This window comes from Theobroma umbraticum, unplaced genomic scaffold (genome assembly GCF_002168275.2).
Source record: "Theobroma umbraticum cultivar Fairchild unplaced genomic scaffold, ASM216827v3 scaffold_50.0, whole genome shotgun sequence".
NCBI classification, from domain to species: domain Eukaryota; kingdom Viridiplantae; phylum Streptophyta; class Magnoliopsida; order Malvales; family Malvaceae; genus Theobroma; species Theobroma umbraticum.
Window position 1 is genome coordinate 7,529,776 of NW_018397261.1, and position 19,278 is coordinate 7,549,053.

The window sequence follows — 19,278 nt, forward strand, 5'->3', positions numbered from 1 at the left end:
CTCAGACACAACTACAAGAACTACAAGAATTGTCTTCTCCATTCCACTCTTCACTTTGTATTTGATTTCACTCTGCCATCATCTAACATAATTCCACAGTGCATGGATGCAATAAGAAAGAAGCACGCTCATTGCTACGATGTCAGTAATACAAGACCAACAAACTTTTTAGTATGCATGCATCAAAGTAATGGGGCTACCCCATCAATCAAAAGAAAATTTTACATGCTGGAACATAACCTTTTTATCAGATTTTCAGAGGGATTGAAGTTTCACTATCTTCTATTTGTAGTTTTGTACAATATGCAATGATACACATCCTAAAACAGCTTGGATTATGATCATGCAAATGAATAATTGCAGGTTTTACAATTTAAATTACAAAAACATTCTCTTATTAGTCCTACCTTAGATACAAAGAGACCAAGAATTGAGAGAACAGTATAAATTCACTAACTACAGTAGCTGGGGAGTGTATTCCAAGAAATGGGACTACGTCTACCTGCAACCAGTTTTCAACAGCTGATCCCACCACTGCACCAGCAACAAGCCCCCCTATTGTTATTACTGTAGCCTTACCTGAAAAGAGAAAAAAAAAAAAAAAAAGGGAAATGACTTCAGATATTTTCATCCAAACTGAAGTTCAAACTAATTTGAAATTTCGCACAACATATGCAGTCTAAAATATCGGCATGCTTTGGCAGAAAGGTTCATAAAATCCCAAATGGTGAACTTCCTTTTGCTTTAAAGGACTTCACAGAAAAGCCTCATTTCCACTAAGGAAAAGCTTAAAGAAGGTAGCTCAAAGAGAGAAATGAACCAAAAATTCTGACAAATCATTAGAAAGGGAAGCAGAACCAGTGTCAGCAATGTAGAATGATTATATAAGCACTAGAAAATCATCCTCTATGCATGATAGGAGGGAATTCAAAACTCTTCCAGTAATAAATTTTCACAAGCATACCCTCCATAAACTGCTGAATGAAATTAAATGACTTGAAACAATCATTAATTTGACCTGAACCATAACAACATTTGCAGTAAAATTGCCAGCATCATATATGATGTTTTCACTTGGTAACAGATTGCAGCCCCTCTCCCCCACAGAGGGTTTTGCGTCTCTTCTCTCTTACTCCCCTACTTTCCTTTGATTAAGATGAAAAAACAACATAAATAGCAACAGCTGGACTTTAATATTTAACAAAAGTAAAATATAATTAAAATTCTATTGCAAGCAATAGAACCCATATGCAAGAAATCTCATTACCTAGCTTCACGTTCTTTTTGGTCATGAAATATAGGGAAGCTCCAAAGCTACTTGCTAAAATAAGCCCAGGAACGTCAGGTCCAGCATAAGGAATCCCAGTCGATGTAGAAGCTCCATTTACATAAGTCAGAACCATAAGAGCTCCATATACACCAGCTTGAATGCCCAATTCACCTGTAGATGGTGTTTCAACTGAAACAGGTAATTTCTTAGCAGTTGTCTGCACCCACTGAGGCATTGATCCCATTCTGGGAGGATTAACAGGTTTAACATCTGCATATCGAATGCTTCTATCCACAACTTTTCCTGCTCGGCGTTGAGTTAAGCTCCGCATAAGCAACATGTCATATGCAGCCTCAACCTAAAACACAATCCATAATACTAAGAAAATAAAACTACACAGCCTTCGGAGAATTAATTCGCTCACTGGAAAAATAAATAATTCTGATAACAGAGACAACGTAGAGTTAACAATGATCCAAAAAGCAACCACTGCATACTCTTCATCTAGAAGATCTCAGTTAAGTGTGAACTTGAATAGATAAGCCACATTAAGCATCATCATTTCACTTCATTGAACAAATAACAATACTTCTTTAATCTAAAATATGGGACATGCTATCCAGGCACTATCCTAATACATAGAACAATAACAAGTGGGAAATCAAATACCATAGAGAACAATCATCAGAAATTGGCACATCAATATCAAATCTAACAATGGACACAAAGTAAAAACTAGTAGAATCTATATTTGAAAACAGAATAATTGTCAAATCTACAAATTACGCATAACAGATAAAAAAGCTAACAAGTTCAAGAAACTTTCGATAAGCCCATGCAATATCCAGGAGCCAAAATTCAAAATTTCTACACCTAAATTCATAAATATCCAAAAATTCATCATCCAAAACCTCAAATTTTACTTACACAACACTGAATTTTAACACAAATACAAATAAGCTAGTTAGTCCAACACCAAGAAAAAAATTTTCAACATTCACACAAAAAGGATTCAAATTTATCACCTAAATCTATTAAAGTCATTAAATTTCAAAACTGAAAGAAGAAACGGCAATGAATAACCTGGGCAATAGCTTCCTGGTCATCCTTGATAGAGGCAACAATCGAATTCTTGGCGCGAAGAATATCCTCAAAAGAGGCACTTTCGGAGACTCCGAGGAGCTTGAGAGCGTTCTCAACAGACATCTCGAACGGAGCCGAGTCGTCAGCTCGTGAACCGGCTCGAGAGGCTAATGTTCGCCGGAAGTGGACGATTGTTGCGGCTCTCCACGGCTCGGTCTTTGTGGGTTTTAAAGAAGAGTGGGTTTGGTTAGGGAGGTGGACCGGCGGCCTGGGGATAGGGGAGCCGGGAGTGAGACGGTTGGGCCGGACGGAGAGTGTGGCTGCAGCCATTGCGGCAAGAAATGAGAAAAGCTTTGATATTTTTCCTTTGTTTTTTTTTTTGGCAATTTTTGGACAAGAATGTAAGGTGAATTTTATCAAAGCATTGTGTGCGTCTTGCTGGTGAGTGTGTGGTCACTTGGTGGGGACCGTTGGATTGTCTGACTGACTGATTCTTGTAATATTTATAACTTCGCTCTTTTTTTTTGTTATAAAATACCAAAAATTGCTTTTATTTAATTAAAAAAATTTCAACCCAATTTTTTAAACAGAAGCAAGACACTTGAGTCAGGCCAAGGAGGAAAAATCTGTGCTAGTAATACATATAGTTACAAGACTAAAATTTGTGGCCAAGAGAGTAAGGAGTGAGCACTGTGTACACGTCTCTGTTTACCAAACAGACACTTAAACAAACAAGAGAGAGAAGGAAGCGTCATCTGTGGCAGGGTAGTCAGGCAGTTGAAAGGGCGTTACTTGACAAAAGAGGAACAGCAGCATCAGCAAAAAGACATGTTGGCTATGAGTAAATGGTTCACGCTGACACCTTTTATCTCAAACAGGTATGGTAAGAGAGTTGGGTTTTTTGCCAGAGCTGATTCTGTTGAAGCCCATGCCAATGGAGGAGACAATAGCATCAAAAGCAACGACAAGAAGAAGAAAGTTGTTGTAGTTGGCTCGGGTTGGGCTGGTCTCGGTGCTGCTAACCATCTCTGCAATCAGGTTTTTTTTTTTTTAATACTGCTTATAGAGGAGAATGTTTAAAATATTCACATGCACATGTACGTACATATACATAAACCTATAAAATCAAAATTCAATAAAAATCATGACATTAACTTCCAGCTATAGCAAATATCAAGCTTTTTCTTTCATAAGCTTACTTTTAAAGTTATTTAGTCTATTTCTAATGAGTTCTTCCAATCTAAATGATAATTTTTTAATGATAAAAATACAGTATTTATTTTTAAAAAAAAAATTACTTTGAGTTAGGACTTTATTTTATAAGCAGAATCCTTTCCATCAAAGAGATACTGTTATTTCAAAATTAGAGAATTCAAAAGATAATAGGTAATTATCATAATCTCATTCAAATAATGAGTAGTTATAACAATCCCATTAAAACCATATCACTTATCATAGAACTAAAAGTTAAGGCCATTAAAGCTAATGTTATTTTTAATTTTAAAATTAAAAAATTTTAACATTCTCCCACTTGGTCCAAACTTTTATAACACAATTATTTTTGTAACATAATAGGCTTATTCCCTATATGCTTAAACAAAAAAAATGGAATTACATGAATTATAGGGGTAATTCGTTTTATAAATAAGTATTACCTTTCATGTATTACAATGCAATTTTTCCTTTTTCTAGATAAACTTCAATGCAGATATGCTTCAATTTCCGATGTTATAACATGGAAGTTTTCTCATTCATAACACAATGTTTAATGCCAACATTATAATGTGAAGCCATCAAACTATAAAAAATACTATCATTTAAATGAATTTTGAATAAACCATCATACATTGTACCATTTCCAACAACGATTGCATTTTTGAATAAATTAAAGGATGTTCCAAAAAAAGTTAAAAGGAAAAACCCATAGGTACAAGTCTTGAAACAAAAATTAGAATTTTAGAAAAACTTGGAATGTAAAAAGTTCATTCTAAATCAAAAACAAAACCAATTGATAAAATTAGTCTATACATTTCAACAACTTCCATGCGTGAAGGCTTTCGATTTTCAGAATAGATGTTGCATTAACTCTTTGTCAGTTTCCTTAAGTTTAGAAAACTCGCATGGTTTTGGAAACATGAATTGTAGAACCAGAATCAATCCACCAAGTGTTATAAGAAACATAAATCATATTAGATTCATAACACACACAAGATATGAGATTATCTTTCTTTTCAAGTCAAACCTTCTTTTTAAGACAATTTTTCCTCATGTCTCTCTTTTTTTACAAAAGAAACATCTAGATTTGTCTTTCATTCCAATATGGGTAGATCTATTCGACTTGCTAGTTGCATTCAATTTTCTCTTTCCTTTTTTGTTAAAGGCTTGCTTATTATTTCCTATTACCAGATATGCACTTTCACCCATTTCCTGAATCAATCTTACTTCCTTTTGAACACATATGGTCAAAAGTTCATTAATTAACCATTTATCCTCATGTGTGTTATAAGATATTTTGAAAGCATTATATTGAGATGGAAGAGAGTTCAAGATAAAGTGTATTAGGAAATCATCAGAAATCTCCATCTTCAAGGACTTTAATTGAGCAACAATATCCCTCATTTACATAATGTGCTCGCGGATGCCTTTAACGCCAGTGAGCTTCATCGATGTCAAATTGCTTATTAAGGTGCTAACAAATGCTTTATCATAAGACTCAAATTGCTCATCAATAGGCTTCATTAGATCCTTGACATTCTTACAATCAAGTATCGACCCACGAATACTAGTCATAATGTGAGATTTGATAAACATCATACTTAAATGGTTTGATCGTTCCCATCGTTCATACAATGCTATTTCAACTTGAGGACTAGTACTTGTAGGCACAGTAGGCTCATCCTTAAGAAGAGCATAGTCAAAGTCAAAGCATCTTAAATGGAGAAGAACACTTTTTTTCCACCCTTTATAATTGTCACCACTCAAGTAAAGAATTTTATCATTAGAAACCATCAAAGTTTGATCAACTGCAAATAAATAAATAAGTAAATAAATATGATTACTTAATAATATATGAGGCATAAACCATCAATTATAAAGATAAGTTTACTAATGTAAGATAAATCAAAATATACATGAATCGACATGTCATCAAAATCTACTTGTGGGCAAAGATTCTAACACATAATGATTCATTAACTTTTACGATGAAACTAAAAATTATTAATATTTCTTAATACCTGTGGGCTAATTAAGAAATAAAATAATTTTTATTTCATCCTAATTAATCATGAAAATATAATAATTTTCCTGTGGGGTAAAATAATTATATAAACATGTTTAACTAGAATATGATGTCATTTAAACTTGATGTGACCCAAATAAATAATATATATTTTAATGTATATCTTATCATAATTAAGATGCTGTGACTAATATCAATTATTTAAATATATACGATCACATGACGTCACTATAATAATCAAGACAAACATAAATTAAATATCAATTAATTTATTATACTAATAATGTCTTGATCAAATAAAAATAAATAAGTAAGCTTAATTTTGACTAATTAAACTCCTTCCATGATTAATTTAGTCAAACAAATTAGATCTAGAAAACAAAATTAGATCCAAAATCAGTTTCATTTAAATTAGTTTACCTTTTCTAGGTTTATTAGGCCATTAGTTTTGAACACATAATAGTCTATTCAAATTAACAACCAATAAGTTCAAACAAAAACATAAATAGATTAGGGCCAATATCCATTTATTTCGAGCCAAACAAATTGTATAAAAGTAAACACAATATTTGTGTATTTTTGACCTAGACCAATAACATAAATATACTCAGCCCAATACTGTGTACTTTGACCCAGACTAATAGCATAAAAAGACAAAACTTAATATTCTTTATTTTGGTACAAACTATAAATCTAAAATTCTGATCTAGATTATCTAATTAAACAAACCTAGTAAAATGCATTAGGTTGTATAACAAACATGGAAATAGACCCATTTGGTGAAGTGGTCCAAGACATAAAAAAGGAAGAGTTTATGAATTTCTTTTAATTAAAAAAAAACACTCACTTTGGGGCTCAAACATATAAACAAAGCAAAAAATATTTATTTTAAAAAGTAAAATATATATGTCATATATAAGATTCAAATAATTTAAAAACATAACAAAGATATATCATAAATGCATTTGGCTCATTATTTCTGTAAATAGTTTTCTAAAATACTATTTAAAAAAATTATAAATATACAATTAGAAGTATATCTCAAATATGCTAGACATAGATTATTCTCACTCTGATACCACATGTTAAATATATTCACATGCACATATATGTACATATACATAACAATGAATAATAGTAGAAGCAGAAATAAATCAATATGAGTAAATATCAACTATTATTTGATAACAGTGCATCTTTCTTCATTGCAAATAAACCCACCAAATCAAAATTCAATAAAGATAACGACACTAACCTCCAACCATAGCAAATGTCAAGCTTCTTCTTTTATAAGCTCAACTTTAGAGTTATTTAGTCTATTTCTAATGAGTTCTTCCAACCCAAATGGTAATTTTTTAATGATGATAATACGGTATTTGTTTTTCTTTTTTTTAAAAATGACCTTGAGTTGAGACACATACGTTTATTTTATAAGCAGAATACTTTCCATCAAAGAGATCTTGTCATCTCAAAATTAGAGAATTTAAAAGATAATGGATAATTATCATAATTTCAAATAATGGGTAGTTATCGCAATTCTATTAAAACCATATCACTTATCAGTTAAGACCATTAAAGATAATATAATTTTTAATTTTAAAATTAAAAAATTCCAACAAAAAGCTTGTCTTGAAGCAACTTTTAGTTTAGTTGAAACGTCATATGAGTTGCTGATATTTTGTTTCAGGGATTTGATGTCACTGTTCTTGATGGTGGTGATGGTCTTGGCAATCCAGATAATGTCGGTATCCAAGGTAAACCAAGATGATTCTTTTTCTTTTGTTGTATTTTCAAATTGTTCCAAAATTAACTTTCATGTTGGTTGTCTTCTGCATGATCAATTTATACAATGTAAGCAAATGACAAAAACTCCATTTTCTGATTACTTTGTTCGGAGGAGATAAACTGCCATTGTCAGGTAAAAACGAAAAAGATACAACAGAAGGCACGGTTTTTCATTGATAAGGGTGGCTGCAAATGAATGTTGATGCTGAGCTTTTCACTGTGAACATCATTTCACATGAGTACTATTATCTATGGAAATATTATGGCTAAGTTAGCAGAAGTGCAAATGTTATACACAATGAACCAAAATTTTCTTTGTTCCTAACTTTGAGGCCCAAGCTGGTATAAGACTTATGGCATCTGATCAAAATACTTTCCTTAAATTTGATTCTCTATTGTGTACTGGAATGATTAATGTTGCTCCTCGATAATGATTTGTTTATCAGATTCTTTGGTTGAAGTTGAAACCTGATTTCCTGTTTGAACCCCATTTTTTTTTTGCTGGGTTAGGGTTTTGGTATCCTTATCAAAATATATTTAGCCTGGTCGATGAGTTGGGTATCAAGCCCTTCACAAGCTGGACAAGATCTGCACAGTATTCAGGAGAAGGGTTGGAGGTATTTACTATCAGTTTGCTCTATCAGTTTCTTTGCTGAACAGAGTAATCTTTCCAACTAATTTAAGAGTTGTTATAATTGCATCCTTCAATAATTTTTTGTATCTGTTTGTAACTGAACTTGCAACTAGAGAAAACTTTTCTCATCATTGTAGAAGAATGATTGATGAAATGTAATAACTCAAAGAGAAAACAATATCTCCTGGAATTATGAAGCTCGAATAAATTTGCCTTGTCTAAACAGATTTACTATCATTCTGCAGGTTGAATTTCCAGTATACCAGGAACTCTCTCAATTGCCAACTCCATTGGGAACCTTATACCACACTCAAGTATGTTCTTAGTTGCATCTCCATGTTTTATTTGTCAGTCTGCAAAGTCAACGTTTGCGTTGATTAACATTTGCAAATTGCACCATTATTTGCAGTTTGCCCGGCTCCCTTTGGTGGATAGATTAACATCACTTCCTCTGATGGCTGCAGGCAAGTAGTATGAATATGATTCATTGTCTTTCAAAAAAGTAATGGTGCTTTTCCAATGAGTGGCGATTACATGTTCCTTTGTTTTTCTAATTACAATTCTCTTCTTTTTAATTGAATACTAGACTGATTATTTTTATGTGTGCTCAGATTGTACCTGGACATTATAAATAAACTTTTATGGCAATCTTTCTTTGTTTTCTATCAATTTCCTGCCATCAACTCAGCTGCTCCTTCTTTTTGCAGTAATTGACTTTGACAACACCGATGTTGCCTGGAAAAAATATGATTCAAGTAAGGATTTACAGTAGTAGAATCCAGCATTGAATGATTAGGTGTTACTTATATTAAATGAATCAAAGATGAATTTTTCAAATGCCTTATTCAGAGGTTTAACTGGTAGTTACTGCAAGGGAGCTTTTTAAACAATTTGGATGCTCAGAGAGGCTCTATCAGGATGTTTTTGGTCCATTACTTCAAGTGGGTTTGTTTGCTCCAGCAGAGCTATGTAGTGCTGCAGCTACTCTAGGGGTGCTATATTATTTAATTCTTGCCCACCAGGTTTGATTGTTTAAATTCTTCTCTAGAAATATTTTGACCTCCGGGAAGGGATTTAATAACTATGTCAATGTGTGTTTAATTCCAGCATTGATCAAGGAAATCCATAAAAAACAGTGACAGATGAGGCTTACTGGACCCTTAATCTGCAGAGTATTTTCAGCAAAACTCGCATTCCTGTCACATGTAGTTGAAAAAATTTCCTGATCTTTGCTGAGATTCATATTTTAGTGTTCTAACTTTTGTCAATCTCAGCCCCTATTCATATCTTCTGTCCCTAACTTAACCATATGAAAATATCTCCCTTCCTCTTGCATTGTCATTCTGATCTTTTATTTGCTATTTACTCAAATTGACTCTCTAAAGTTTTATTTGATGGATGGTTGTAGAAACATTTCGATGTAGTATTTTGTCGTGGGACCACTAGGGAGAAGATTTTTGAGCCATGGGTGGAGTCTCTGAAGGCTAAAGGTTGTGAGATGCTGGAGGATAAAAAGTTGACTGATATCTTCTTCAATGAGGAAACAGGTTGCATAACTGAAGTAGTTTGTGGTAAGGAGACCTACAGTGCTGATGCAGTTATCTTGGCTGTTGGGATTGCCACACTTCAAGAAATTATCAAGAAAAGGTATGCTATTCTGGACTTTCCTTACTTAGGATTCATTTTCCTGTAATATATGCTGTAAATTTGAAACTGAAACTCCTAGTTTGAGTTTAATTTAGCTTTTAAATTACGTTGAAAGTATGCTCAGTGTCCTAATTTTTAATTTTTTTTCTTAACCAGATGGTTATCTAGGCTTTTGTATTAACTAGACTAGGTTCTGCTCTAAACCTTTCATAGAGTTTTAGAGCTTCAGTTGACCTCTGTTTTCTGCTATCCTGTTTAACTGGCAGTTGAGTACTGTTTAGTGCAGCATTGTATACACGGGAAGAGTTTCTGAAAGTTTTGAACCTGGCTGGCATAGATGTGGTTACTGTCAAGCTGCAGCTGGATAAGAAGGTGCATGTACAGCTATTCTTCTCTGTATTCTTCTTTTTTTATTCCCTTATCTTCTTTCCCACATTTGTTCATCATCTAATTGCCTAAAATTCATTACGAAAGAGAATGAAACTGAGTTTATAATAGCCACATAGGCATTTTCTTTAGTGAATTTGCTTGTTTTATTTTTATGGTCTAATTGTTTTCACTGAAAACTGGTTGTCTGCTTAGATTGTATACCCATCTATGCACTTATCTGAAATGTAGTTGCAATATGTTCTAGAGAAATTTGACTATGATTTACTAAATCAAGCAAATATTTTAAGATATATAACCTCAGGGTCCTTCAATTTGTCATCACAAATCGTTGCTGCAGAAAGCATGTAATCGGTCATTCAATCATATTGACAGCTGTGTATAAAAATCATACTAGTCATGCTACATCAAGACTGTAATTTAGCAGAGTGCTACAGTTGATACTATGTCTTGAATATACCAGGTTGCCATCCCAAATCCTAGCAATGCTTGTGCTGGATTTGATGATTTATTCGGGTGGACCTTCTTTGACTTGAACGTAATTCATGATGAGCATAAAGATGATCCAGTAACTGTAATACAAGCTGATTTTGTAAGTCTTGCATTCAAATATGGATTTTACTCTGTCATTGATATGAAAGAATTTTGAAAATTGCAAGCTTTTGTCATCGTTTGTTCTACTTTATCTTGCCATGCAGTATCATGCGAATGAGTTGTTGCCTCTGAAGGATGAGCTTGTAGTTGAAAAAGTTATGTCATATCTTTCCAAGTGCATAAAGGACCTTGAGAGTGCTGCTGTGGTGGACAAAGAAATTCGAAGGTTTCCAAAGGGATTGACTCACTTCTTTCCAGGTGAGTTTCTAAAAGCCTGTTATTGATCAGTAAATCCAAAGAACTTCAAAAACAGATCACCGGGATCATGGTAGTTACATGTATTGTAGTGTAGGAGAGGAAAAAGGAGATATGTTTCATATGATGATGCATGAAAAACCATGAATCAACTTGATCTGATCTATATATTTAGATGCTTTTGCTTTGCTCTAACTCAAAAGAATTAACACTACGCTTGTCGGCTTCTTGAAAAGGTTCGTATAAGTACATGATGCGTGGCTCTACATCTTATCCTAATTTGTTTATGGCTGGAGACTGGATTATATCACGACATGGTTCTTGGTCACAGGTTGCTTTACTGATCTCAAATTTTGATAGCATCATATATGAACAACATACGTAGTTTGAACATGTTTTCTTGTATATTTCCTTGCTTAATTGGAGAATTCGAACATGTTTTCTTATATATTTCCTTGCTTTATAGGAGAAATCTTATGTCACGGGACTTGAAGCTGCAAATCGAGTGGTGGATTATCTTGAAGTAGGGAACTTTGCCAGAATAATTCCTGTCGAGGAAGATGAGCCTCACATTGAAGCACTTCGCAACTTAAATAGAAGACTTAACGAGATTATCAGCCAAGTTCCATTGTCTGGTTATTTTCTTCACTAAGTCTAATATAATTAATGTAAACAAACTCACACATCCACACAGAAGAATGAAACTACCAATATGGCCATTATGTAAAGCTAAAAATACGTATTATTAACTTTCAATATTATCATGTTTATGAGACAAATTTCTTTTATCTTCCATGTATTGTACATAAGTTTACAAGGGCTTTCATGTTCAAATGAAGCAGGGATGGATTCATAAAATAAATCATTAAATAATCTTTTCAAGTTCAAAAGAGGATCAAGATTGCTTACAATAAACTTCAGCCTGCTTTTGATGTTCTTACCACCGGCGGCAGGACAACTGAATTGAGGTTCTTAGGATAGGGAGTCCACAAGCCAAATCCACCCTTACTCTCTCTCATACTACTACCACTTCCCTTAAACTCACTCAAACTTTTTACCCACTCTACTTTAGAAGAATGCTCCCTAGTATGTGGGTGCAAGACAAATAGTGAATTGTACTCACAATTTGGAAACATAAAGAACTTGAACAAGCCTTTTAACCTGAATACGACGTAGCCAAAGCTGAGCTGGTCTCTTGGTGTGAAGAGATTGACCTCATTGAACCACAAGCAGCTAAACAAGTTATTCAGTGCAGTGTGTTCCCTTATAATTATGGCTCCCTCAGGCACATCTGCATTTGGTTTTCATGTTAGGAACACAAAATATTAGTTGCATCAACAGAACTATAACAAAAATGTAATGCATCCTTTATCATTTCATTGCAAGGGCATGCACTTCACTACTTAAAAAGAGACAATACTTCTAAATATCGTATGAGAATACTGTCTCCCTTCATACCGCTGATAGTATTTTTCTTCAAACTCCATGGCTCCATTCCCTCATAGTAATATATCTTCATCTGCAGATCAATAAGGGGTCTGGCATATCGCTTTCTCCGCTTGTTTGCATCAGCATCCTCATATATACTCCGATGATATTTGTGCTGAGCAATAGCATAAGTATGCTTCCCACGCCATAAGTATCTGCCAATAGAAAATAATTCTCATTATCTGAATGTTTCCGCTTCGGGATAATAATTCAAACTCCATATAGCTAAGAAGAAAATAAATCAATAAGTATATCAATGTTCATCATGTAAGCTTTAATAAATCAAAAACATGAGAATATACCTAAGTATATCAATGTCCTTAATAATTCAAAAACATTAGATATATATATATATATATATATATCAATGTTTATGACGCACGCTACCCTAAAATAAAAAAGATTGTATTTCCCCTCTTTCATTTACAAAGAAAAAAATATGCAAACTGCAAAGTTCTAAATAATTCAATAACACAAGAATGTACCTTTCGAGGATGAGCAATGGATCAACTATCAGCTCCATTTTACCATCAATCCAAATGCTGTACTGTGCTTGAGGGAATAACCTGTGGGTTAAAATCTTGGGGACCTTCCCATTTCTTCTAGGCTCATCATAAGGTGGATGCTTCAATGGGATAAGACGCCATATGCCCACCCACATCCCATTATCATTATCCTTCCTGATGGTCACATTTTTTTGAATAAATTTGAGAGACACTTCATCAACAACCATCAGAAAACAGAAGAGCTTCCTAGAACGAAGACTTATATTTGATGGCTGATGTGGTACATCATATCCATCAAAAATCCCAGATGCAACCACAAACCTACATTTCTTAACATATTCGACATCCACAGGATTCATGTCAGCACCGCCATTTTGCAGAAATCCACAGTGCACCTGAAGGGAAAATTATATAATACACAACAAAATTACATTATTTTATTTTCAGCCATCTAAAAGAGGTGACAGAATATGAGAAAATTTTCACCACCAAAATATATGAAACCTGACAACTAATTAGTGGTAAAAAAATCCTTTTTATCCCAAACCATAATTCGCCTCAGTTATGATACCTATATGAATAAGAGCAGGGGACTAAAAACAAATGAAATAAGTTCTACCTTCATACTTGGCTTCAATTTAAAACTCTCTTCTCTCTGCAGCCAGCTTTGGTTACCTCCAAATAATGGGAAGGATTGAGATCCATTGTTAACTAAATCCTCTGCCTCAATATAGGTTAGATCTTTAACAATTACATCTGGTGTTCTTCCCTCTGGAATAACTATTTTGTCAGGGTCATCAGCTACCGGAATTGAACAACCTATTTGATTAATTTAGAATCAGTATCACTCATATAAAAACAGAGAGATCAGCATTTTTTTCAGAGAAAAGTCCGCATAATCTTACGATGTTGTGCTTTTGGAACAAATCCAAACACATCCAACGCGATAAATACCTTGCCCTCTTTATTACAAATAGCTGCATATGAAGGAAACAATATATTGTCTCAAACCAATGACACAGCATGGCTGCGATTTTAGATTCAAAATTTTAAATTGGACAGGACATTGTTCACTAAGCATGGATGTAACCTTGATATATGATAAGTCACGACTACATCAAGAGTTAGTGGTGAACACAAAAGCAGGAAGCAAAAGCAACTGCTGACTTATTTGAAAACTTCCTAATACAGAAAAGAACCACCTATCTCCTTCCCAGTATTTATAATTAATTAATTAATTAACTACAAAAGATGCCACTATGTCTAATATGAAACTACCAAAGCAAACATAGACAAAATTAAGGTACGGAACCTTACCTGAAAAGAATGAAAATGAAGATTGGCAAGACCAAACATGAAATAATAATACAATAAGAATAAGAAACATCCATAGAATGCCTCCTACAAGAACCAATCGAACAAAGCCCTGCTTCCAAACAATCTTCATTGGATTATCTTGTCCCAATCTCACGGAAGAAATTAAACCACCTCCATCATCTGCATCACCACAATAAAGAAATCCACAAAACTACATCTCATCAAGCAATCCCAAAACTATAATCCATAAAATGAAGCAGGTAACATATAGAAATTACCCTCCATTAAAAAGACAAATCGTAGAACATAAACTAATGCCACAATCATAACCCAGTTGTTCAACACATCGACTGATATGGAAAAATTAATAGACTTAGCTTACCTTTACCAAATGGGCGTTGATTATTACGGTCTGCTCTACGGTTTAACCGAAAAGAAACAGGCCGTTGGAGCTCACTATCCATTATTACGCCACTTCTCACCTCATCACAATCAAAAACTTGAAATATATCTATAAAAAGATGAAAAATAAACAACGAAAGTCACTAATCAAGCACCCTTTTGTTAAATCCACAAAAAAAGCTAACCTTTAACGAATGTACCTCAAATACAGATCCCAGAAAAGCATTTTAAAAGAAGGAAAAAAAAGAAGAATTTTGCGGGACAAACGTGTACGTATCAAAATATAAAACAAAACCCAGTTCCGAGAGAGAGAGAGAGAGAGAGAGAGAGTAAGAACTAAGAAGTAACTTACGGTTTGGAGTGCTGGAGACAATAGTTGTTGCCCTTTGCCAAAGTAAATAAATCAGGGAAAAAAATAAAGAGCAAATTCGGCAAACAAAAAGGTTGAAGTTCTTTTTATTCAGACTCAAATCTGGGAACAAAAAAGAAAAGAGATAAACGAATTAACACTGTTCAGTTTTCATGATTAAGAGTCCGAGAGTAACACGATAACGACACCGTTTCTATCCCATGAAGCGGGGAGGACAGTTCACCAGAGAGACAGAAGACGAGTGAAACTGTGAAAGGTCGGTGCTTCGTGCCTGCTTTGTTTCAACTTGAAGCAACTTGGGTTATGGTCTTTGCGAACTCATTCAAATTGGGTTCGCCCAAAATCGTTAAACGGCCCAATTAATTAATTCTTGGGCCCATGACCCGGCCCAAGTTTAGTCCGATCTCTTTCCTTATCCACCTTTGGCGGCTAACGGCTTGTGTCCGTTATAGTATATATTCTCTTTAAATTAAAAAAAAAAAACCTTTAATAAATCCCTCCCGATTGGGAAAAAAGGAATAGGAAAATCCTCCTTGAGGAACTGCAATCCCTAACCCTAAACCCTTGACCGAATTCTGTTCATTGACAACGCTCCCCATTTACTCAGTTTTGTTAAATTACTGATTCGGTTTCTTTCGGATTACGATCAGCCATGGACGTTGACCATTACAGCGTCCTGGGATTACCTTCCGGCGAGGAAGGAGCCAGTTTAACCCCAAAGGAAATCACCAAAGCCTATAGAGAAAAAGCCCGCGATCTGCACCCGGATAAACGCAAAGACGATCCAAACGCCCATGAAAACTTCATAAAGCTGAAATCTTCCTACGAAATCCTCATTGACGAAAAAGCCCGAAAGCTCTTCGATGATCTCCTTCGCGTGAAACGTGACCAGCAACGCCGTTTTGCTCAGCAGGACTCGAAACGGCGGAAAATGATGTCGGACTTGGAAGATAGAGAGCGTGCCTCGTTTGCTCCGGATCCCAGTGTGCAGGCTAAAGCGGAAGAGGAGAGAATTGCGAGGAAATTGAAGGAGGAGATTGCGAGGATACGTGCTATGCACGCGAATAAAGGAGCGAGTACAGGGACGGGTCCAGGTTTGAATAAAGAGACCGTGGGGAAAGAAGAGAATAATGGGGCCGGAGGCGGTATGGGGTTGAATAAAGAGATGATTTTGAAGGTTTCTTGGGAGAAAATTGGGGAGGATTATACAGCACAGAAGTTAAGGGAATTGTTTTCCAGGTTTGGGGAAGTTGAGGATATTGTAATCAAAAGTTCCAAGAAAAAAGGGTCTGCTCTTGTTGTCATGGCTACTAAGGAGGCAGCTGTAAGTTATGTTCTTTTGTGTGATTTTATTATTTATTTATTTTGTGTTATTTTCTTAATTTTTCCCTTTTTTTTTTTTACTTTGTAGATTGCTGCTACAGGAAGTGTTAGTGGGAGTCTATCCAATCCATTGCTTGTTGTCCCTCTTAAACCAGCCGTTGTCTCAGATTTTCGAGCTCCACAGAAAGCCGAGGAAACTGATCTTTCCAGTAATTTGGTTGGGGCTGGTTACCAAGCTTTTGAAGATGCTGTTTTTCAGAAACTGACGAAGGTATGAACTTGTCGCCATATTTTTCATTCTGTGTTGTCGGTAGTTTGGAGATTAATTCTTAATATCGCAATTCCTTTTCCTCTTTAGTCTATACTTTTGTTGCACGTGCATATATTATCAGATTTTGTGAGCAAAATGTTAAGTTTGGTGACTAAACTAGATATTCATTTAGAACATTTGTTTTACCAAAGTAGTAGATCAGAGTAAATTGACACTTGCTGTTGTGGAGTGAGGATGGGTACTCTCGCTGTCCTGGTGCAGTGATATATAGTTTTATTGGCAAGAGAGTAAATTGACACTTGCCGTTGTGGAGTGAGGATGGGTACTCTCGCTGTCCTGGTGCAGTGATATATAGTTTTATTGGCAAGAGATCTTGATTTTGCTGTAGTATTTGCTATTTTGCTATATATTTGCCTGTTGGGCCACACATAAAGGATTCTAAAGTAACTAAATTAGCAGCACAGAAAATATAAGGACAGCTGATGGGAATTGCTTGTGTAAGGAAGTGTTGTAAGAGAAACCAAGTAACTATATGTATTACTAGAAATGAAGAATTTCCACGTGTTCATATTCTCCAGGAATTTTTTCCCCACTGATCTCAGTTTCATTTTAGTTTTTTTGTCCATTCTTGGTGTAGTTTGTGTTCTCTTGGCTGTTAACTTTTGTTAGTAAGTCATGTCTTTGGTTTATTCTGAACCAACCCCCCCCTTCCCTCTCACCTTTCCCTTTTCCTGCCCAAGTAATATCCTATATTGATTGTTTGAGGATATTTGGTGTAAAATGGATATTATGGGTAGGAAATTTAATATGGTTTTAGCTTTCTTTTTTTTTCTCTCTCTCTCTAGTGGGTTGGGGAGTTAAAGTCTTGAATGGAGTTTGAACTAGCCATTAGCAATTAATTATATTGTCAACTAGTATATTTTTGCCAGTGTAAGTATTGGATATTATAGTACGGAAAGAAAGCTATGCATTGTAGACTTTTTCAAATCTTCTATGGGTAGCAATTGTGTGATCTAGCTGTTTCACATGATTAAAATGTGGTTGTAAATTGCATCTGTCAAGGATTAGTGTGGGATACTATGTGTTATATCCTGTTTAAATGAATTATTTGGTCATTTTTGTACTAGTAGCATTTTTAATGTTTCTGATGTACGTGTAATTTGAAATTATCATGTGTTTAATTTAACAATCTGTTTCCTTGTTCCTGTATATTTCTCTCTATGCCTCATATTTAATTCTGAACAGGCTGCTGAAAAACAACAAAAATGACTAATCAAATGCGTTGAGGAAGAGAGTTTCAAATGCATCAGTGGCTTATGATCCTCAGAAATTCTATGTAAAGGTACTTCAGGAAACACATGACCCATGTGTTGTCATTTTATTTTCATTTGCGAATAAGGGAGGGTTAGTGTTTATGTTTATTAGTTACTGGCAATCATATTTCAGCTACATGTGCACAAATCCCAGTCAAGCTCGTGATTCACCTGACAATGGTGCTTTGATGGGAGCACAGTTGTTATTAGGGGCTCTGGATGACTCCTTTCCTTGATTCAAAGTTCACATTCATATCAATCAGCTGCTGAATCGTGAATTCTTGGACCCTAGGACGAACAGATTAACAGTCATCGTGGATAATCACATTGTAGAAAAATGTTCCAGTGTCTTCTTTCAACATTATGCATAACTTTTAAGTGCGAAGGGTTGGCATTGGAGTTTGTGTTACCTGTTAACTTTTCAACTCCAAGCTTCGATGATTAGCGCCTGTACTTCTTTTATCTAGCTCAAGTCCAAGATTTATTTCTAATTGAATTTCTGGCAACTAGATTAATAAATGTATATAGTTTAAAGCCTGTTAAATTTATGAGAATCATTCTTGTCTTGGTACATATAGTAGTCATACAGGATAGAAAAAAAAAAAAACCTTTATTATGTTATCAAGTTGCGACAAAGTTGTTGGCAAACCGGTTACAAGAACAATGATATTAGTGCAAAGATTATGATTCTGCAAGGCTAAAGCCCCAAAATTACATACCAATCAGAGTCTACAATTCAAGCATGTTTGATGGTTTGCGCAATACGTCCAAGTCCCAGCAATTGCTAAGCATAACTCGTAATCTTCCTCTTGTTACCTCCTTTCTTCTCTGCTATTTGTCAACCAATATCTCTCAACTTGTCCAAACTCTTCCCAAATCCCTCAACCAGAAATGCAAAAATCCAACAGGGTACTATATATATTTGAAATTAAGAACAGTCGTTGCCTAGCAAGTTAAAAAATGCAGAAATACCCTGTCATTATCAAGGTTGAGGTCTTCGTTATATTGGCAGTCTGCTCTCTTGTTGTGGGGATCAGTGTTCTTATGGTCCATTTCATTGATTTCACGTTTTAACCAGTACCTGGCACGATTGAATCTTGAATTGCTTGAGACTTGAAGTGGTGGATAAGCACTGATCCTGGATTGTTGCACCGTTATAGAAATACTCCAATGGTCTTCTATTCTTAATAATTATGTTGTCTTCCATGGTTACGGGTATATGTTTTCAGAGCAAAAGGCTGTGTCAACTGTTTAACTCTTTCGACTTCAAATTAGCTTTTACTTTCAGATTTTTGCTGGGAATTTCCTGCTTCATAGATGTAATAGTAATTCTATGGCATGATTCATTGATAAAATGGATTATTTTTCCCATTCAAAGAAAGAGAAGTGGCG

The 19,278-nt window shown here is 34.7% G+C and overlaps 4 protein-coding genes across 8 annotated transcripts; 2 read left to right on the forward strand and 2 right to left on the reverse strand.

The window, feature by feature from the left end:
- Positions 1 to 207: 207 nt before the first annotated feature.
- On the reverse strand, positions 208 to 2,793 carry LOC110418129 (chaperone (DUF3353)). 2 transcript variants are annotated; one of them, XM_021430763.2, is made up of 3 exons: positions 2,354 to 2,791; positions 1,268 to 1,628; positions 208 to 579 (listed from the first exon to the last, which is right to left on the reverse strand). In XM_021430763.2, exons 1-3 carry the CDS (start codon positions 2,681 to 2,683, stop codon positions 404 to 406), a joined length of 867 nt encoding a protein of 288 aa, XP_021286438.1. In that variant the 5' UTR covers positions 2,684 to 2,791; the 3' UTR covers positions 208 to 403. The 2 variants fall into 2 exon arrangements, with proteins under 2 accessions (XP_021286438.1, XP_021286439.1); XM_021430764.2 differs by lacking the exon at positions 208 to 579 and adding an exon at positions 586 to 1,145 and having other exon boundaries at positions 2,354 to 2,793.
- Positions 2,794 to 3,100: 307 nt separating this feature from the next.
- LOC110417659 (uncharacterized) lies at positions 3,101 to 11,596 on the forward strand. Of its 2 annotated transcripts, XM_021430113.2 has the most exons (13): positions 3,101 to 3,391; positions 7,282 to 7,348; positions 7,890 to 7,996; positions 8,259 to 8,327; positions 8,423 to 8,477; positions 8,721 to 8,768; positions 8,878 to 9,035; positions 9,422 to 9,660; positions 9,942 to 10,032; positions 10,511 to 10,639; positions 10,746 to 10,899; positions 11,133 to 11,227; positions 11,363 to 11,596. In XM_021430113.2, exons 1-13 carry the CDS (start codon positions 3,182 to 3,184, stop codon positions 11,546 to 11,548), a joined length of 1,608 nt encoding a protein of 535 aa, XP_021285788.1. In that variant the 5' UTR covers positions 3,101 to 3,181; the 3' UTR covers positions 11,549 to 11,596. The 2 variants fall into 2 exon arrangements, with proteins under 2 accessions (XP_021285788.1, XP_021285789.1); XM_021430114.2 differs by lacking the exon at positions 11,133 to 11,227 and having other exon boundaries at positions 11,363 to 11,533.
- Positions 11,597 to 11,717: 121 nt separating this feature from the next.
- On the reverse strand, positions 11,718 to 15,233 carry LOC110417660 (Sept9 (DUF616)). 2 transcript variants are annotated; one of them, XM_021430115.2, is made up of 8 exons: positions 14,962 to 15,232; positions 14,590 to 14,718; positions 14,208 to 14,387; positions 13,796 to 13,867; positions 13,510 to 13,709; positions 12,870 to 13,285; positions 12,355 to 12,539; positions 11,718 to 12,187 (listed from the first exon to the last, which is right to left on the reverse strand). In XM_021430115.2, exons 2-8 carry the CDS (start codon positions 14,669 to 14,671, stop codon positions 11,814 to 11,816), a joined length of 1,509 nt encoding a protein of 502 aa, XP_021285790.1. In that variant the 5' UTR covers positions 14,672 to 14,718; positions 14,962 to 15,232; the 3' UTR covers positions 11,718 to 11,813. The 2 variants fall into 2 exon arrangements, with proteins under 2 accessions (XP_021285790.1, XP_021285791.1); XM_021430116.2 differs by lacking the exon at positions 13,796 to 13,867 and having other exon boundaries at positions 14,962 to 15,233.
- A 223-nt stretch (positions 15,234 to 15,456) lies between these two features.
- LOC110417661 (DNAJ heat shock N-terminal domain-containing protein) lies at positions 15,457 to 18,128 on the forward strand. Of its 2 annotated transcripts, XR_016351305.1 has the most exons (4): positions 15,457 to 16,303; positions 16,391 to 16,573; positions 17,819 to 17,915; positions 18,020 to 18,128. XR_016351305.1 is itself a non-coding variant. In XM_089783737.1 (3 exons), the coding sequence occupies exons 1-3, from the start codon at positions 15,632 to 15,634 to the stop codon at positions 17,840 to 17,842; spliced, it is 879 nt and encodes a 292-aa protein (XP_089639863.1). In that variant the 5' UTR covers positions 15,457 to 15,631; the 3' UTR covers positions 17,843 to 18,128. The 2 variants fall into 2 exon arrangements, 1 of the variants encoding a protein (XP_089639863.1); XM_089783737.1 differs by having other exon boundaries at positions 17,819 to 18,128.
- The last annotated feature ends 1,150 nt before the right edge of the window (positions 18,129 to 19,278 follow it).